Source organism: Rhinolophus sinicus, chromosome 3 (genome assembly GCF_057876585.1).
Source record: "Rhinolophus sinicus isolate RSI-liver-muscle chromosome 3, RSI-T2T, whole genome shotgun sequence".
NCBI classification, from domain to species: domain Eukaryota; kingdom Metazoa; phylum Chordata; class Mammalia; order Chiroptera; family Rhinolophidae; genus Rhinolophus; species Rhinolophus sinicus.
In genome coordinates, this window is record NC_142503.1 from 137,324,280 (window position 1) to 137,338,559 (window position 14,280).

Here is a 14,280-nt window from a genome sequence, read left to right on the forward strand (position 1 = left end):
GCCTGTGCTGTGAGATGGGTGCCGGGGAAAAGGGACACTAACACCTGGCCTGAGCATGATGTGGAGACGCTCCAGCTCACAAAAGCCCAGGCTCTCTCCACAGGACAGAGACACGGTGAGAAGCCAACATAGGGTTTGGTCCAGAGGGGCAGGCCAAGGATGGAAGCCAACCAACCCTCCAGGGGGCTGGACAGCACATGGGTGCCACCTCTTCTGACAGCCCTGGGCACTGAGAAGATAGCGTCCTACCAAGGAATTCTGCCACTCTCCGCTGCAGTGGCACTCAGCATCTGTGTGTGCTCTCTGCCAAGCTCACAGGGGTGCTGGCCAGGGCATGGCTTCACCATACTCAGGACCCAGTCAGGGGCCACCGCTCGGCCTGGCGCTCAGGTCCGACCCTCGAGCCCCTGGCCCCCACATGCCATGCTCTAATGTGTCAGGCAGAGGGGTGTGGGCCCCCCCCCCCCCCGCCTCCCCCACACAGCCAGCAGTGTGACGGGCACACCGGTGAGTAAGCTGGGGAGGGAGGAGGCTATGTGCCCACAGAGGCAGGACGACACCAACCAGGATCCTTTGGGAGACACGACTGGGTGAGAAAAGCACTGAGGTTTTCTTTTCCTTTTTGCCTGAAGGGAGTGGCGCTTCCTGGGCTGGAGACAAGCACTGGCCTGCAGTCGGGAGCTCGAGGCTCAGCTGTCCGGAGGAGCGGCCACGGTAAGGCCCCTGCTACCACTGTGGGCTCCGGCTTCCTGGGCGGGATGGGGGTGCTGAGGGGTCCAAGCCACATGCCATCTAGGACAAGGGCACAGCTGTGGGAGCCCCACGCCCCGCCCCACCGCCTGCCACTCCTTTTCTACATCCGTTTTGTAACAGTCCAATCTAAGCAGGTCTCTGGCTTCCCTGCCAAAGGGAGAAATGCTTAGTTCTGCTGTTGCTGACATTCCCCTGTCATGTTCACCCCTCAGATAGTTATGGAGCTTTGCTGGGACCCAGGCTCCAAGTCACGCCCTTATGCAGAGCTCAGTGAGGCACCGCTTCTAAGTCTGAACCAGGTTCAGGGGGAGCCTGGCTAAGCACTAGCCTTCCTTACAGGCCTCGGGCTCCCCACTTCTGCAGGGGTAATGCCTGATCGGCTCCAGGGACGTCACGCAGGCCCAGAGAGCTCGGGGTTATAAAATGCTGGGGCCCCACCAAGAAGCCAGACTAATACAGTGTAGTTTGGTCTTTCCCTCGCGTTCCACACCACGGCCGGAGCGTCCTATCAGGGTCTCTCCTTCAGCTGGTTCCGGTGGGAACTGAGTTCTAAGAGTTGAGGATGAGCTCTGGGCTGCAGGTCCCCAAACCCCACAGAAGTTCATCTAGCTGGGAAGGAGGCCTTTGGGCCAAGCAAGGGGTCCCCTCTGCAGCTCAGGAATGGCAGACCTGGAATCCTAGTGACAAGGGGGCTAGTCAGGAGGGGTTAGGCACCAGGAGCAAGGCTTCCGGAAGCACCTCATTTGGGTGGAAAGCTCTGTGCCTCATGAGTAGCCATAGGTGGGAGTGTGGGGGCTGCATGGCCCTTCCAGACGGAAGGCCCAGTGAATCGAGGACAGATTGATTCATTGTGAGCTGAGCTCTCTGGGTCATGCCAGACACAGGGAAGGTACAGGCAGGTCTGGGGTCTCCTACTCTGTGCACAGCTACCAAGGATGACCAGGAATGCCCCATGTCCTGGCACCGGGGACCAGAGTCAGGATGAACCCCGAAGTATCTCCCACTCAATCCCCACACCTGGCTCCAGGATGAGGAAAATGACCCAGCTGTGAGGGTATTTCCTGCCTCCTCGCAAAAGGTGACTTCAAGCCTGGGGGTCCCCAGTGTGTGCAGAGCTGAGCAGCGTCTGGTGCCCAGCTGGGTTCAGAGTGGCAGAGGCTATGAGATGCCAAACAAACAGCAGGCCAGCAGGGTGGCAGCTGACAGGGGCAGAAAGGAGCAGGGGTAGAGGCCAGGACATAGGGGGCAGGAGATGAAAAAGCTACCTGGAGTTTTAAGAGGGTTCGGGGAGGACTCTGGCTGCTGGTTTTCTTACACCTGCCTGCCTCTGTGGGGAGGGCTGGGCAGGGAAGAGGTAAAGATGCTGAGAAACTGCATTCTTTACCCAAATGGTCCCAGAGACACCTCTAGCACACTCTGTCCTGGGTACAAAGGGCAAGAAGGGCTCGTGGGAAGCTGTCCTGTGGCCTTAAGCAGAGCCCTGCTCGTAGTTTCAGGAGTGGGAAAGCCCAGAATGCAGGAGCAGGTTCTAGGACTTGGGCAGTAGGAAGGATACTAGCACACCTCATACACAGGGGTTCTGCAGCCTGCCCTTGGAGGGCTCAAGCAGAGTGTTCATTTCTGTGAACCTGCCTTGGTGGAAAGGAGTGGGCTACCCAACAGGCTGGAATGGAGCACGGAGAATGGAAGCTTGGGAGGCAGAAAGAACTTGGGAGGCACCCCTGAAGTCGAGCCCGCCCTTCTGCCCTGTTAGCAGGCTGACTGGAAGCCCCCTCCTGAGCTCAGCCTTAGGGCCCATGAAAGGCTCAGATAAGATGGGTGAGGTGTGAGATAAAGGAGAACTTGTTTTTTCTTGGCAAGATGTGAACTCCAGGCAGCACTTGGAGATGGCAATTGGCACCCCTGTTCAGGCAGGAAACAGCGATTGCCTGGCTACTAAGTACAAAACACTGGTTGCAGGAACAAGGGATCAGGGAAAGTGCAGAGAAATGAACCGGACAGTGCCCTTGCCCTCGGAGCTCATAGCCCTTCAACAGAGGAGTAGAGAGGACAGCTGAGCGTGGGGCCAGCCCCGACAGGAACCAGCTCAGCTGCAGAGCTGTAAGCAGCAATAGGGGGTGTCGTCCTTTTGCCTGCTCTGAGCCCCCAATTCATAACTGAAATTGTCAGCCACGACCCATTCAGTCCAGATAATTTATAAACTTAGACCGATACTGGGAGCGGTTCTTAACATAGAGCTTTATAAAGATGGACGGAAAAAAAAGATTAGTCGAGAACGAAAAACAAAAGAAGAAACAGTTACAGTTATGGGGCAGCTGGAAGATGAGTGCTCAGGGAGATATACAAGTACAGGAAGAGGCAGGATGGTGGATGGTTAACAGCAGGAGTCAGCCAGGTGAGCGTCAGGCCCAGGGCTGCCTCTTCCTGCCTGGGTGACCTCAGATAAGTTACCTCATCTCTCTAGGTCTCCATTTCCTCTCCTGTCCGACGGCGATAATTGTAGTACCCACGAGGCAGAGTTGCTGAGACGATTCAATAAGGCCATTATGTGAGCACTCATAGCAGCATGGCTGGCACATAGCGCTCGGCAAAAGATGCATTATGATTGTGATAATTATTAGTGTTATAGAAACAAAGTGCCGGGAAGGAGAGACCTCACTTGGGTCTTTAGAGGAATCAGAAAAGGCTTCACGGAGGAGGTGGCTTCGGAAGAACCCTGCCCTGAAGAAAAGCTAAAGCTTTCAGAATGCCAATAGATCCATGTCCGAGAACGTTGGGAAGCAACGCAATACCAGATTCATTTTTTCCCAAATAGCATACTGTTTGTCCACTGAGGTTCTTTAAGGAATGACCTGAGCCTATTAAGAGTTTCCTTTTCTTTCTGGGGTTCAGAGTCTGAGGTCTTCAGAACTTGAAATGGGCTGTACATAGTGAAGGAATTAAGAGGCCGGTCTGGCCTTGATTCCACTCCTTGGGCCTGGAATCTTGTCACGTGGTAGCTCCGATTCCTTGAAGAACTGTGACTGATGAGCCCCTCAGAAGCACACACTTGGAGGAGCTTCGTGCCGAGGGGCCAGACTGGAGACCACAGAGATCTCCTTGACCACTGTGGCAGGTGACTTAGAAATGCCCAGGAATCCTATGGCTCCAACATGAGAGACGTTTTGCTTTTCCCTGCCAAAGAGTTATCTGTTCTATGAAATGAGGAAAGGTAATCTCAGCTTCTTTTCCCCCAAAAGAACATGGCAAACCCAGAACATGACAGAGTTTCATATGCTGGGGGAATTAGTATGCAAAAAACAGGTTCCCTCAGCCCCAGCAAAGGGGCACCCATTCTGGCCAGCATTTTCTATAAAACCTCATTATGACACATCAGGTAGTGCAAACACCCAAGTCTTTACAGAGGGACAATGACCTTTTTTGTACACCTGTGGGTTCTTTGTAGTGCTGCCTTGGTCAGCAAATGCTTGCATCTTTCTACTTGACTCTGGTTTGCCAAAGCCTCAAAACACTTGGGCCCCTGGGCGTCTGGCTAAGGGGGTGGGGGCAGAGTTGTGTTCTCCTGCACACTCAGGCTGCCTAGGACCTGGACAGGGGGCCTTTGGGTGCTCAGAGAAGCAGGTCCAAGAAAGCTCAGGGCAATTGGTGTGTTGTTCTGGTCTCTGATCCCAGGAGAGCAGGTCACCCTGGGGCACATGGCAAGGAAGCAGTCACCTTGCTCAAGGGCCCCAGCTCCTGAAGGCTGCAGCAGCAGCAGGGTTAAAACCGGGAGGACTGGTTCTCTGCTGCAGCTTCCTGGCCTGGAGCCTCCAGCCTCCATTTTCTTTCTTTCAGCTTCAAATGAAGCTTCCCATGGAATTGTGCAAGTAGGCAAGAGGGTGGAGGCAGCCAGGGGACCCGTTATGCCACAGCCTCGATGGGTCATCGGAGAGCTGTCCTGGGTCAGTGAGGAGAAACGCAGAGGAGGCAAGGGCTGCCCCAGAAAGAAGCTGGCTGCCTTGGGTTGCTGTAGCACATTCAAGCCAAAGGGAGTCCCCGAGAATGTTTAATCCAGTCCCCTCATTTTATAGAGGGAAGGAGAGGCTCAGAGAAGGAAAGTGGGTCCTGAGATCACATAACTAACTGGTGGCAGAGCCAGTTTCAATTCTGGGGGTCCCCACCTCTCATTCCAGTACCCTTTCCTGACCCAGGCTGCCCTTCCATCAGCAGCAGCATCAAAGGCACCCCAAGCAGGGACAGGTGTTAGCTGCCTTGTAACTTGATGGCTTCAGAGAGATGGCCTGGCCTGACAACGTAGGAGGTTGGACAGGCCACAGCATTCCTCTGTGCCTCCTGCCCTAACAGGGGCCTGGTGCCCCAACCTCCCCACCTGCATCATGTTCCACCTGGAGCCCCAGCTTAGCCCCTGCTCATTCAGCAGCGCCCCCCAAGCAGAGGCTTTGCCCACCCCATCCAGGCCACTGTCTGAATGTAAACAGACCCAGATAATTTGTAAATGGATTGACCCAAGTTCTAGTTGTCCCAGGAAGTATTTTATATTTTAACCAGAAGGCTGTCAATGTCTTCAGTCAAAGAAGGGAGCAATGACAAGAGTATCTACCATGTTTCCCTGAAAATAAGACCTAGCCGGACAATCAGCTCTAATGTGTCTTTTGGAGCAAAAATTAATATAAGACCCGGTCTTATATTATGTTAGATAAGACCCAGTCTTATGTTGTAGTAAAATAAGACCGGGTCTTATATTAATTTTTGCTCCAAAAGACACATTAGAGCTGATTGTCTGGCTAGGTCTTATTTTTCGGGAAACACGGTAGGAATGAAAGAGATTCTGCAGCGGAAGTTAGGGGAAGCGCACAGCAGACCCTTTACCTCGGGTGGTCTTTTCACCAGAATATACTATGACCCCAGGCAGGAATTTAAATGTCCAATGGCTGCCATCAGAGGTCAGATCTCAGAAGCTGGAGGCCTGTCATCTGTCACTCTGTCACCAGGCCCAAGCTGGACAAGAAGACTTGTTTTCCACTGTAGCGGGTCTTGCTGGAAGATGTGGTGACTGGGATTGGGAAAGGTGCAGAAAGGTGAAGGTCTCAGACCCTGGGGAGGGCTAGAGCCAGGGCCAGGGGCAAGAACGCAAGGCCAGGAGTGACCAGGCGTGCAGGGCTCCTGTGCAGGAGGGGAGGGCAAGACAGGGGGAGGAGCCGCCTCCAAATGGTCTATCATCCCAGCAAAGGCCACCATGCCAGCCACTGGCAAAGGCACAGCCGCATTCACATGAAGATCCGGGGGCTGGCAAGGTGTGGGCCAGAGAATAAGGAAAGGCCCTGAGGAGGGATGGCAGCAGCAGTGTGGGCCTCTCCAGGACCCTCTAAGCACAGCACAGTCCAGCCGAGTCATAGTGAGACGTGTCCTGCTTCTGACACTGACCCAGGGTAGACACAGAGGCAGAGCTCCTCGAGCTCTACGGCCAGCTGGTCAGTGCTCCCAGGAGGCCACGCAGCACAGAGCCTGGGACCTCTGTGCATTTAGAGCTAAGGTATCCCAGCCGGAGGGTTGTGATGGGGCTTGGGCAGCCAACATCACGCTTCCTCAGACTCTTTCCTTCCCTGGGCACTGGCCTGAGCCCTCATCTGGTGACAAGCCTTCTACGCCGCCCGCTCGCCTGCCCTTCCTCAGTCAGGCCCTGGGCACCAGGGCATGGGTGCCAGTCACAGCCCTGCCCCAGCCTCAGACTAGGGCGGCCGCTGGGAACTCAGAAGAGAGGGGAAGGACAGTGAAGGGTTTCCATTCAAGGAGGCTTCCAGCGGCTAGTTCTGCCAGCAAAAATGCCTGCCAGGGAGCTAAACTGCCAGCAACAGACATTTGGATGGAACTTTGGAGCCCATTAAGAGCAGGGGCTGGAAAGTGATCACAGTGAGAAGATATTAAATGAATTCATCATGTCTCTGAAATGAGTGTCGTCAGCACGGAGGTGACTCTTTCCGTTCCCAGCCCTCCCCAGGGTAGCTCATAGCCCCTGTACCTGGGAAGGGTGCCACAGCCTGCCCTGCCCCTGCTTCAGCCCCTTGATCCCAGTGGCTCATCCAGGTCGCCAGGCCCCTTTGGGACTGTGAGGCAAGTGTCAATTTGTGTTTGGGGAAGACTGGCCTGTATATTCCTGTTGGCATAGGGAGCCTAGCATAGATGCAGAACTTGAGAAAAAGGCAGAGAGAGGCTGGAGGCTTCTGGGTGTGGGACTTTCCCTCTGCTGAAGCTCAGGGTAGCAAAAGGACACGTGTCCAGCAGCCAGGCGGGGGAGAGCGGTGGACTTTTCCCAAACACCTAACTGGGCCCAGACAGTGCGCCCTCTGGCTGGGTTCTCTCTCCAAGATCTGGAGGGGATAGACCTGTAGGGTTGGTTTCATAGCGAGTTCTCCTGGAAGAAGCCTAGGATTCTGTCCCTGTGGCCCACCCAGCTGGTCTCTGTTGCTCCCTGCAGCAGCTATGTGCACACATGGCATGGAGGAGGGGGTTTCCTCCATGGTCCCTTTAGCAGCTGTGAGGGCGGCCAGGTCAAGAGCCTCTCGCTCTGTTTGGGGATGCTGAACCTTAGGGCCCCTGTACCCTAATGCTCTAGACCTCATCATTCACCACTGTCTCAAAGAAGGGGGCACTCCCTCCCCCACTATACACATCAAGAAACTGACATGCTGGCAGTCTATAGAGGCAGAAGGGCTCCAATGCTGCAAAACCTCATGCTCTCTGCAGTTAGACTCTATCTACCGTCCTCCTGCCTAAGGATTCCAAGAGCTTAGCAATGTCAGCTCCCTCAACTCAAGCTCCCAGACTCTCAGAGGTGGGTACCTGCCTCTCAGCCCCACCACCAAAGAGAGATAGGTGGTCCGGTTAGGATGAGGGACACTGGCTCAGGCCACCCCAAGAGCAGGAAGGGACAGATGTTGGACAGCCTGGAAGAGAGGAGGAAGAAGGGATCTTCCCCAACGAGTGCCTCTCTGGCAGGGCTAGGGGCTGCAGAGTGGGTGGGTGACCTCATCCAGCCGGTGTGCCAGGCCCGTCTTCCCAGCAGTGGCTGCATGTGGGCTTCGTGGTGCTGGGCAAGTTGCAGGTCTGTGAAGGACAGATGGCTTGATGCAGGGACTTCAGGCAGGGCGCTGGCTCACGACTGGGTAGATCTAGCACCTGGGTCCTAACAGGAAACTCAGTGACAGGGTGTGGGAAACTGAGGCCCCCTCTGCCCCTCACACCCAGTGCTGTGGGGGGGGTCTCTTGCCCTTGTCAGAAATGGGAGAGGGATATTCCACCACCTCTCTGTGTCACATGACTTACCCATCCAGGGTGGCAGAGTTGGCACAAGGAGGGAAAAGACCAGTGCCTCCCCCACTAACCCCACACGCTCAAGTCATGTCATACAGTCCTTGGAACCGGGGACTTCTGAGCAGTACGAGTTAAGAGAACAGGCTGAGAGCACATAGACTTGCGTTGAAATTCTGGCTCCACCACTCAGTAACGACAGGACCTTGAGCTAGTTCCTTAACCACTCTGAGCCTCAGTTTCCTCATCTGTAAAATGAGAATAATAATAGCATTGTTCTTCTGTGCCAAGGTCGTCGTGAAGACTTGAGTGAGATAATATGTGTAAATAGCTAAGCATGAGGCCTGGCCCATCGGAAGCATTCAATAATTGGCAGGCATTATTATTGCTATTATTAGAGGAGGGCAGAGTCATCCAGAGAAGGCGCCCTAGAAGGAGTGAGCGAGCTTATCAGCAGCATTCCTGATCCCCAGGCAGCTTTTCAAGTCACACAGCAGAAAGGTGCAGGCAATGGATAATGTGTTTGTGTTTCTAAACCACAAGTCGATTCGTATCTTTCCTCTTTGGCGCGAACCCGTGCTTAGATGTTGTAACAGGCCCCAACAGCCACAGGCTGAGAGACAGCCGGGAAGAGCCTGCCCTACCCAATGTGCCCACCCGATGCCCTCCCAGACAGTTCTGGTTGCCCAATGCTCCAGAGCTGGCAGGGCTCCAGGAGTCATTGTTCATAGTGAAATGTCAGTTCTCAAGTATCCCTGTCCAGAGCTCCTGCCCAATTTGTAGATGGCAGTACGTGGACAACTCCCTTCAACCAGAAGGCCTCTGCCAGCTGCTAGGGCTCCTCAAAGGAAGGTGTGCCTAATCCCTCTCCCTGGGCCTGGGAACAGAGCCAGAGGGAGGCACATGGATGCTGGAGAAGACACTGTCCCCCAGATTTCCTGCCACCTCATGCATTGTTGTTCTGCCTTCTTCTGGGCAGGGCTGAGTTCGATCAGAGGAGGAGGGAGAAGCGGGGGAGTCACACATAGGAATTAATCACTCAGGACCCCCTGTGCACATCCTAGCCATCCCAGTTTGCGGGGGGTCATCCAATATGGTGCAGCTGACTCCCCTGTAGATGTGACCAGAAGTACAGAAACTTGGAGTTGTGGTGGACCCAAGAAGTCCCCTGGTCTAGCCTAGTATCCAGTATGGGAACCTTTTCACTAGCATATCTGACTGATAAGTTATCTGGGGTCTTGAATACCTCCATGATGGGGGATTCATGGTTGGTCAGTTTTATCAGGGCGTCTTTGCCTCTCCTCAAACCCCACTGCAGCTCCCAAAGGTGGGAGGACCCCAGGGTTTCCTAGACTCACTCCCTACAGGGAGAGGATGGGACTTGGCTAGCAGCCTTTGTGGGATACCCAAGCCTGGGCTCAAACCAAATTAAATACCAGTTCATTTCTGATAATATTCTCATTGTATCATAGTTCAACTGTTCAAAAGTACTGTTTGGAGCTGTGGTTTGCGTATATAAGGTATTTGTATGAAAAGAAAAGAACTTATGCATGAATTTGTGAGTCAGTGAAAAATAATTGAGGATGTTGATTCTGGATTCAACAATGTTATGCATTTCATTTGGTTCATGGTTCATTTCAAATCCGCAGCAACCAATTCCCCCCACCCCACCCCCACCAGCAGAACCCACTTTCCAAAGCCAGCATTCAGCCAGTGCTCCTATGTCCCTGGGGAATCCCTGGGGAAAGTCACTTGTATCACCTGCCCCCTCCCCACCACGTGGCCCCCTCATCCTCGGCTCAGCAGGTAGCTGACCATAGGCGGTCAGGGAGACCTCAGGAGGTCAGGGGTTGGCTAACAGGGTCCGGCCTCCAATGTTGCCTGGTCAGACAAATCAGCTTGGGAAAGACACAGAGAGGAGGGGGAAAGGCAGAGGGTGAGGAGAGGAGCAGAGACCTGTTTGCAGCTGCCCCAGCTTCCACACCACTGTCTGTGGCCTTCCAGGGCCAGCACCGGGCACCACCATGCTTGCCTCAGGGAGGCTGAGGACATGGGGCTTGTGGTGCTGCCAGACAGGGTTCGGGCTTGTTTGGGGCCGGGTAATTCCTACTCGCCACCTTAGCTCTGTTTGGTTGGAGCATCGAGTAAAATGTGCATAAGCAATGCTTTATCTATATGCATTAATATACCTAAAGAATCAGGGAACAAAAATGATACATGGCAATAGAGACCTCAGTGAATCAAGTTTGAGGTGACCAACAATGACAAAAAATCTCTGCACTGTCCTTGGTGCCTGCTCTGCAACATTGGCGGTCACCCAGCCACTGCTTGGGGCAGCCATGTGGGGTCCAGATGTATTGAATTTCTAAGCCAGCATCCCCTCAGCACTCAGTTGGACACAGCCCTCTTGGGGGCCCACATCTAGGACAACAGGGTCTTCTCACTTCCTTGTTTAGAGAGGAGACAGACAGGTGGCCCCGCCACTCCCCCATGACATATATACACAGGAGAAACCATCCTTCAATCCAGAAAAAAGCAGGGCAAAGAACAATCAGGAGTGAGCCACTCTGAACAGCCATCCTGCTCCTCAGCCAGGGCATTGCTGGGGACAACCAGGAGATGCTGTTTCTGGAGCTGGGCCCATCCTGTTTGAGGGTGCAGGGTCCTGGAGGCTTTCTTTTCCCTAGAGGTCCTCTACCCTAGCATTCCCAGGCCAGAGGGTCCTCAGATCTGAGCAAGAGCTGACGAGGAAACTGGAATCTCTTTAAATCCTGCTTTCCTTCCTGCACAAAGGGGCTACCCTAGGAGAACAGGCTGGGGCATGTAGATGGGTTGAAATTTTGGCTCCACCACTCAGTAACTATAGGACCTTAGGCTAGTTCCTTAACCACTCTCGAGTGGTTAAGATGGGACAGACAGGCCGAGGTGGCAGGTGGCAGGACTCTAGCTGGGGCCCTGCAGGGTTTGTGAGTGGGCACCCGCCCACACCCCCTGCAGAGCCGCACATCTAGGATCCGGGAAAAGCGAGCGTCTGCAATGCAAATTAAGGAGTTAATTACACAGAGAGGCGCTCAGAGGATAATCCAGGTCAGGCCTCTGCACGGCAGCCCGGGGACCAGGATCACGGCCGGTCACAGCGGGATCACGGCCCCTCGGCGATGGGCCGGAGGAAGCTGGCGCCGACAGGTAGACAGAAAGGGTTGAACAGGGAAGCGTTCTCTGGGCAGAAGGGCTTCCGGCCGCGGCTCCTGGACCCCTCGGCGACTTTTCCGGAGACTTTTCTCCGTGTCCTACCTGAGGCCACACCCTGAAATCAAACTCGCGGCCAGGTGAAGCCGGCGCTGCACCAACTTGTAACAAGCGCGGCCTCTCCTTGCTGTTCCCGGCGCGCAGGTCCCTCCCGCGGAGGGCGGATCCAGCTCCCACGGCCTCTCGGGGTCTTTCTGCTCGCAGGTGGGTGCCCCGGCCGCCGCTGCAGGGGGGCTAACCTCCTCGGACTGTGGCCCAGAAGAGGGAAAAGGCCTCCCATCACGCGGGTTTTCATTCCGCGAAGTTCGGGGCCACCGGCTCCAGGCGAAGAGGCCTGAGCGCAGGGGCGGAGAGCTTGGGCTGCTTTCGGAGCAGGACCTACCTCCGCGTGTGTGCGCCTGGCGCTAGCGTCCCAACGGGCTGGGGGATTCCCGCTCCACGCGGGTCTGCGAGGTGGGGACTCATGGCCTCTGGAACTCGGAACGCGGTGGGCAGAAGGGCCGGAAGCGCTGCGCCCACTAGCCGCACCTCCCCACGCGCCCCGCGGGGAACCCTCCGCCTCCCCTTGCACCTGAGAAGGTGGCTAAGTCGGGTGGCAGCGGGCGTGGGGCGGTTCCAAATTCTCTGGATTCGGTCCATTCGCAAAATCCGCGGGACAACTTACCACATTTGTCACAGTGAATTTCTGATGTTTCCACCCAGGCCTTGGAGGACTGGCCGGGAAGATCTTTAGTCTTCCCTCTTCTGGTGCCTGAGAGCTCTGCCCACGCACGAGTGAGGATTTGAGAGGAAGAGGAGGCGAGGAAGGCAGGCCAGAGGTGAGTGAGGGATCTCCGGCCCTGGTAGAGTGCCCAGGAGCCTTCCGGAGACCAGCTTGGGGAACAGGCTGGAAGGGACAGTGGGCAGGCAGGTGGCCCGCCCGGGCTGGCTCATTCTTGGTACTGCTGGGCAGCACAGTGGTCCCTTCTAGGTGCCACTTCTGTCCTTAGTGGATGTACATTGTTACTTCCACAACCTTGGCCCATAGCAGGCAGCAAAGCTTCAAATGCCCCGCCCTGCCTACTGCCCAGCCTCTCCTTGTCATCACGTCTGATGCTTGTCTGGGGCAAGGCAGTGTCACCAAAGCTGTGCGCTGAATTCTTGCTTGGGAAAGAGGTTCCCGAACAGGAAGGGCGGTAGTACGCCCAGCACCTATGCTGAGCAGGCCAGCAAGCAGCCCCAGGCAGAGCTGCTGCTCAGCACGCCCCTGCCTGCCGACTAGCTTCCCAGATCTCCAACCTACTAAAATCCCTGCAGCTTTTCCGGCACCCACTGTGCGGCTTCCGCCCCGGGATGTAGATGCCGCTAGGACTAAGACATGAAGAGTTCCCAGGTGTAGGCTGTTTTGTCTGTATCTTGCCCCATTCTGGTGTTCTTTTCAACTCCTCTGACTTATTTTTCTAGCTGGGGGAGGGGAAGGGGCTCTGGTCTGTCTGTGGTCAGGTCTTTTGTGGCTTGTGCAGCATTAATTGCAATGCTGTGAGTTCGCCTCAGGCCACGTGTAGGCTGAGAATACAACATTTGGAACCAGAAGGAGCTGGGTTTGAATCCTGACTTGGCCTTTGATTCCTTAGGCAAGTTGCTTTACTTCTCTCCAAACTTTAATGTCCTCGTCTATAAAACTATCCTTCCTCATAGGATAGTTGTGAGGAGTCACAGTGATAAATGAGAAATGAGAATAGCCCAGCAGGGGGCCACCTCCCCCCACCTCCACTTGCTCATGTTTGAAAAGGTGAAGCTACCTGAGCCCTCCTCTCTTGGAGAACTTGGAGAATGATCTGTCTATATGTCAGGAGATTATGGAAGTTGCTAGAGCAAAGCAATGGGAATACAGTAAAGGCAGAGGGTCCACTGGGGGCAGATAGTGAGGTGACCCCAGGGAAGGGGCCGTTTCTGGAAGGAGACCCAGCTTCCAAGGCAGAAACTAGCACGCTCTGTACCTGTCATATGTGGTCACATGTCCATGTGTGACCCTGGACATAGGTGTTGCCTGTGGTAGAGGGAGCCTTTGCCTTGAAGCTTCCAGTCCTATCTTAGTAGCGGTGTGATCTGAGGCAGGTCATTTAACTTCTCTGCATATGATAGAGGAGCTTGAAGCTTGGAGTCGGAGAGATCTGGGTTTCAATCCCAGCTCCACACCTACATCTCAGACAATTACTTCTCTCTCAGCCTCGGTTTCTGCACCTGTAAAACAGAGCTCGTACTATCTGTCTCAGAGTTGTGACCATTAAGTGCACCAGTTAACAGTACATAACACAGTGCCTGACATGTGCTTTATACGTGTATATGTGTATCTTCCCTTTCTCATCTCCTCCTTCCTCTCCCCAGCTCCCTGCCTTCTTTAAAATGCACCCAGTAAAGGAGGTGTGGCCCAAGTCACAGTGGTATTATGAACATAAAGTGAAGAGGTAAACAAAATAAGAATAGAAAACTAAGGGCTGTAAAAAACAGAGAGAGAGAGAGAGAGAGATTGGGGACCTAATCTTGTGAGTAGGTGACTCCAGGGGTTCTTTCTGACTAGGCATTGAGGACTCTGTGATAAGACTCAGGCCTCTGCATTCAGAGACTGTTGAAAATCTGGGCTGCTGCAGAGGGGTCTGGCCTGCAGACCTCCCAGGAAGGCCATTTTTCTCTCTTCCCTTGGAGATAACCCCGTGCCCAGGAAGGCCCAGGGCTGTAGACCGACTAGGGATGGGTTTAGGATTCTAAGTACAATGAATAGAGGTCAGATGACTGGTCTGGCTTGAGCCGCTCCTGGACTGCAGCCTGAGTGTACAGGCTGGAGTTGGGCCGAGAGGTGGGCCTGAGTCAATATTGACCTTCTCCGGCTGGCCAGCCTGGCTCTTTGGCCTCTCATTCAACGGGAGTGTTGACACAAGTGATTGAACGAGCTTTATTATCATATTCTTTTCAACAACGGCCCCATTATCT

General features: G+C 54.5%; 1 protein-coding gene across 1 annotated transcript in view; it reads left to right on the plus strand.

The window, feature by feature from the left end:
* Window positions 1-12,128, plus strand: part of BUB1B (BUB1 mitotic checkpoint serine/threonine kinase B) — an 86,497-nt gene extending 74,369 nt beyond the window's left edge. Inside the window, exons 22-23 of the mRNA XM_088797139.1 lie at window positions 633-714; window positions 12,013-12,128. Of these exons, the coding sequence (XP_088653265.1) occupies window positions 633-714; window positions 12,013-12,065 (135 nt within the window). The 3' untranslated portion in view covers window positions 12,066-12,128. The remainder of the gene's footprint in view (window positions 1-632; window positions 715-12,012) is intronic.
* Window positions 12,129-14,280: the final 2,152 nt, after the last annotated feature.